Source organism: Amphiura filiformis, chromosome 10, assembly GCF_039555335.1.
Source record: "Amphiura filiformis chromosome 10, Afil_fr2py, whole genome shotgun sequence".
NCBI classification, from domain to species: Eukaryota; Metazoa; Echinodermata; class Ophiuroidea; order Amphilepidida; family Amphiuridae; genus Amphiura; species Amphiura filiformis.
Window position 1 is genome coordinate 40,524,774 of NC_092637.1, and position 5,554 is coordinate 40,530,327.

Below are 5,554 nucleotides of genomic sequence, written 5' to 3' on the forward strand. Positions count from 1 at the left end.
AACTCAATCTTAAAGGAAGGTCTACTACGTTAGATATTCAGACCATGACTGGAAGCAGGAAGGTCAATAGTAGAATCCTACAGGGACTAGAAATTTATGACATGGACACGAAAAACAGTGTGATGCTGCCAAAGGTATACACCAAGGAGGAAATTCCTGCACGTATGGATCATGTTGTCACTCAGGAGCAGATTTCAAGTCTGGCCATATTTAGAGAAAGTGTGTCTAACCAGATTGGAAGATGAAGCAAATGCACACATAGGTCTGCTCATCGGGAATAATGTGCCACAAGTCTTCGAACCCTGGGAAGTGATACATAGCAGCAATGATGGTCCATATGCCTGCAGAACTTTGCTTGGCTGGACGGTGTATGGGATGAACAATAAATCATCGTCACCGCTTACCATAACAAGAACAAGAGTGGAAGAAACGCTCGACCACCAGCTGGTGAAGTTATTCAACCATGATTTCACAGAGCGCATCACTGAAGACCTACCAGAGAAGAGTTTGAATGACCAACAGTTTCTAGCTGATGTAAACAACACAACTAGACTCATTGAAGGTCACTACCAGATAGGATTACCCCTCAAAGATCACAACAAGAAATTTCCCAACAATAGACAGCAAGCAGAAGTGAGAGCAGCGCATCTGAAGAAGAGGTTTTCCAAGAACCCTGAGTTTCATGCGGATTACAAGTCTGTAGTAAATGACATGATAAACAAGGAATACGCCCAGAAGGTGCCTGAAGAAGAAGAAATAGGTGAATCTGGCAGAACGTGGTACATTCCACATCATGGGGTGTACCACCCCAGAAAGAACAAATTGCGTGTTGTTTATGATTGTGCAGTCAACTATATGGGACATTCACTCAACAAGGAGTTGTTACAAGGCCCCGATCTTACTAGTTCATTAGTAGGAGTGATGCTGCGATTTAGACAAGAATGCATTGCGGTGACAGCAGACATTGAAAGTATGTTTCACCAGGTTCAGGTACCGGAAAGTGATCGCAACTTACTGCGTTTCCTTTGGTGGCCGGAAGGAGAAGTAGATAAACCCTTGCAGACTTATCGCATGAAGGTCCATTTATTTGGAGCCACCTCGTCGCCATCTTGTGCGAACTATGCTCTCGGAAGAACAGCAGAAGAAGCTGGAGTCAAGTACGACAAAGTAGTTGCAAGTTCTATGCTACATAATTTCTATGTAGATGACATGCTCAGATCAGTTAAATCTGAAGAGAAAGCTGTTGATCTTGTGAGTGATCTAAAGAAGGCTTGTAAAGACGGCGGGTTCAACTTGACTAAATGGACAAGCAACAGCCGCACAGTGCTTCAGTCTATACCTGAGGAAGATAGATCCAAGGACATGGCACTCGTAGATTTGGACACTGAAAATCTACCCACAGAAAGAGTGCTAGGAATGTTGTGGTCCCCTGAAGCTGACAAATTTGGATATCAAATAACAGTGAAAGACCGCCCACCTACTCGAAGAGGAATACTATCAGTGGTCAGTTCTGTGTACGACCCGCTGGGATTCATCAGTCCTGCAATCTTACCAGCAAAGCAACTGATGCAAGAATTATGCAAGCTCAAGATTGGATGGGATGAAGAAATTCCTGGAGTACACCTCAGAATGTGGCAACAGTGGATAGCAGAGTTACCAAAGTTGGAACATCTAACAGTTGACAGATGTTATAAGCCACCACATTTTGGCAAGGTGAAGTCAACACAATTGCATCACTTCGCGGATGCCAGCTTGAAGGGCTATGGTACTGTGAGTTATTTGAGGTCTGAGAATGAAGATGGCGATATTCACTGTGCTTTAGTTATTGCCAAAGCAAGAGTTGCACCGGTGAAACAAGTAACAGTACCCAGGCTAGAACTCAATGCTTCAACAGTTGCAGTGAGAGTGAACACTATGATCCAGCATGAACTTGATATTCCAATCAACAAGACAGTCTTCTGGACTGACAGTATGACAGTTTTGAGATACATCAACAATGAGGCTGCACGCTTCAAGACATTTGTAGCCAATAGACTTGGAGTGATCCATGATGGCTCACATGCATCGCAGTGGAGGTATGTCCCGACTAAAGACAACCCTGCTGATGATAGTTCAAGAGGACTCTCAATTGACCAACTCCTCACAACTGATCGTTGGTTGAAAGGTCCTAAGTTTCTCTGGAGTGGAGAAGAAGAATGGCCAGCATGTCAAGATATTGGCCAGGGTGTTCAGGAAGATGATATGGAAGTGAAGAAGGTGAATGTGATGATGGTACAAGATGGCAAAGAGACAAAGAGTCAGAAGGAAGAGACTGTTGTGAACGTGAAGGATGATGATGAAGTGAAAGGTAAGAAGGTGAAGGATAGAGTTGAAGATGAAATGAATGGAGTGGAAATGCTGATGAAACACTTTTCATCATGGTACCGCCTGAAGAAAGCAATCGCTTGGATCCTGAAGGTGAAGAAACAACTCATTCAGAGGAGCAGAGAAAGAAAGAAAGCTCATTTGAGCACAAAGGACTCTAATGCCAGCCAACCATCAGACAAAGATCAGGAGCAGAAAACTCAAAGGGTTGTATCCAGCCACTCACAGTGTCTGACATGCAAGACGCTGAAAAGGCAGCTATTGGAATTGCACAGAGAAAAGCATTTCCACAAGAGATAGCGATCTTGAAAAGCAAGACTAGTAGTCCTGGTAGCAGAAGAGGTAAAGACGGTGTGAAGTTGAAGAAGATAAGTTCAATATCCAAGTTGAACCCTTTTGTGAAAGATGGCTTACTAAGAGTCGGTGGTCGTCTTGCCAGAGCTGCTATGCCAGAAGATGAGAAATTCCCTGTGATTTTGCCAAAGGAGAGCTGTATAACTGATCTGGTAATGCGTGAGATCCATGAAGTTACAGGACATGGAGGACGTAATCATATGCTGTCACGCTTACAAAGGAGGTTCTGGATAGTGAGCGCAAATTCAACTGCCAGAAGGATAATTGGAAGTTGTGTTACTTGCAGAAAACAGAGAGCAAAGGTCGCCGAACAACAAATGGCAGATCTTCCAAGATCCAGAGTGAACCCAGAAGAAGCACCATTTACTAGAGTTGGTGTTGATTATTTCGGACCAGTAGAAGTAAAGAGAGGACGAAGTGTAGTCAAGAGATACGGCATGGTCTTCACCTGCCTAGCTGTTAGAGCTATCCACATTGAAAAGGCTGACACACTTGAAACAGATTCTTGTATCTGTGCAATACGCCGCTTTATTGCAAGGAGAGGCCAAGTCAAGGAAGTATGGTCAGACAACGGCACAAATTTAGTAGGTGCTAAAAGGGAGCTACAAGAACAAATACGCAAGTGGAATCAAGCACAGATTCACAGTGAGCTTCTACAAGATCATGTAGATTGGAGATTTAATCCACCCGCAGGGGTCTCACTTTGGAGGTGTTTGGGAGAGGATGATCAGGACCATCAGAAAGGTGATGATGTCTGTGTCCAAGGAGCAGATGTTGACTGATGAAGCTCTGCAAACACTCTTTTGTGAAGCTGAAGCAGTAGTAAACAGCAGACCCATTACTAAAGTCTCAAGTGATGCGGGAGATCTTGAAGCACTTACCCCCAATCACCTGCTTTTGCTTAAAGGCAAACCGACACTTCCACCAACTTGGACAGAAAAAACAGATCAGTATGCCAAAAAGAGATGGCGACAAGTACAATACATGTCTGATTTGTTTTGGAAGCGTTGGACATCAGAATACCTTGTACAGCAGCAAGAGCGCCAGAAGTGGCTCTTTCCAAAGAGCAATCTTAAGGTCGGTGACATCGTACTAGTAGTAGATGGATCCAAACCTAGGAATATGTGGCCAATGGGAAAGGTGACAGCAACCAGACCAGACAAGAATGGATTTGTTAGACAGGTGGAAATTAAGACAAGATCTACAACATTAGTCAGACCAGTGGCTAAATTGTGCCTGTTACTTGAAGCAGAGTACCCAGAAACAAAGACGCTGCAAACAGCAAATGAAAGCAAATAAGTGTCACAGCATGTTTGAGATGAAGTTGAGATGATGAACTGAAAGAAAGTCTATGTGACAATTTTAATGTTACAATCTCAACTGTGACAAAACTCATGCACAAATGAAGTGAACACTATATGACAATTACCAATTATGTGAGTGGAGCCAAATGTTAAATTGTGAAGTTTCTGCTCTAGCAGTGTGATTTTTTAGATAAGGCGAGCTGAGGCGCCTGGTAACCTCCTGGACAGGATGTCCTTTGGGAAGCAAATGTCCCATAAACACTTGCAGTACTTCACACTTGGCAAAAGGCCGACTCACAGGAAGGAGAAATGAAATTCTCAAATTCTGAAGTTATCATCCAGCAGTTTGGATTCCAGTTAACCAGCAGTCATCGAGGTTCAACAGGCATCAATCACTCGTGTGCAGAAGCCCTAAGAGAAATCCAGAGATTTCAACTGTAGCTCAACAGATAGCATGTGTGATCGACATCGAGGGTAGCAGTGACCAGCATGGCTAGATTGTGTCAGGAACTGAAATTTTCAGCGTTGGTAGTTACAACTGGATTCGAACCAAGATTTTCAACACAAGGACATAGCTGATTTATATTTGCAGAAGTGACTGCATGAAACTAAACGTGTAAAAAAGGATCAGCTATTATTATTTTAAGTGAAATGAAAAAGGCCCATTTTTTGTTGGCAAAATGTGCAAAGTTGGAAATTAAATGCAATAATTTATCATCATGGTTGTGCACAGGTGATAATTCAAAGTTACCATGGTTGTGCACAGGTAATTTTGTTAGCATTGTATGCTTCATTGTGAAAAGGTGTCACTATGGTTGTGCACAGGTGATACACTAAGCATTTTACATGTATACGCTCCAAAATAGTTTCAAAATATATTATCATGGTTGTGCCCAGATAATGTGCTGTTCAGGATGTGACCAACATGGAAGCGCTGCAATCTATTAGTACCTGCATCACCACGAAGGAACATCAAGTGCCACATTTACCACGTGACCTGCCTTAGGATTTGAAATTTTACAATTTGGAGTGAGCAACCACTTTCACATGGAATCCAAAATTAATGTTTTGCAGTTTTGGGCCATTATTGGATAAATTCCAACACAATTTGCACATGCCAACTTTCCAAGTGGATAAATGACCATAGTTACTACATTGTAGTATTTGAGACCATAAGGCTGCTATGACTGTACCCAGGCAGTTCTATACATGTGTAAATTTGTTTAATTTCAAGTATAATTTGCAGTATTGATCAGGAGCTAAATTGATAAACAACATTAGTGTGTGCTATATTTCTTCACAAGTTCACATTTAAAGGAATTTTAGTTCAAGCTGTAAAAGTCAAGTTTGTTTCATTCAAACAGTCATATTGTGCTTTTATTAGCCTTTTCAGTCATCAATGTTGTTTTGAAAAAAAAAAATTGAGATGTTGCTCAGTATTTCAGAAACACACTTGTAGTCTCACACACAAAAAAGAAAGGTCAGTGAGATTTATCACTTAGTTTTGTTTTTATTTCACAGACAGTTCTGAG

The 5,554-nt window shown here is 42.0% G+C and overlaps 2 protein-coding genes across 2 annotated transcripts; both read left to right on the forward strand.

The window, feature by feature from the left end:
- Positions 1-375: 375 nt before the first annotated feature.
- Positions 376-2,664, forward strand: LOC140161854 (uncharacterized). Its single transcript, XM_072185149.1, has one exon. It carries the CDS (start codon positions 376-378, stop codon positions 2,662-2,664), a length of 2,289 nt encoding a protein of 762 aa, XP_072041250.1.
- Positions 2,665-2,810: 146 nt separating this feature from the next.
- LOC140161856 (uncharacterized) lies at positions 2,811-3,500 on the forward strand. Its single transcript, XM_072185150.1, has one exon. It carries the CDS (start codon positions 2,811-2,813, stop codon positions 3,498-3,500), a length of 690 nt encoding a protein of 229 aa, XP_072041251.1.
- The last annotated feature ends 2,054 nt before the right edge of the window (positions 3,501-5,554 follow it).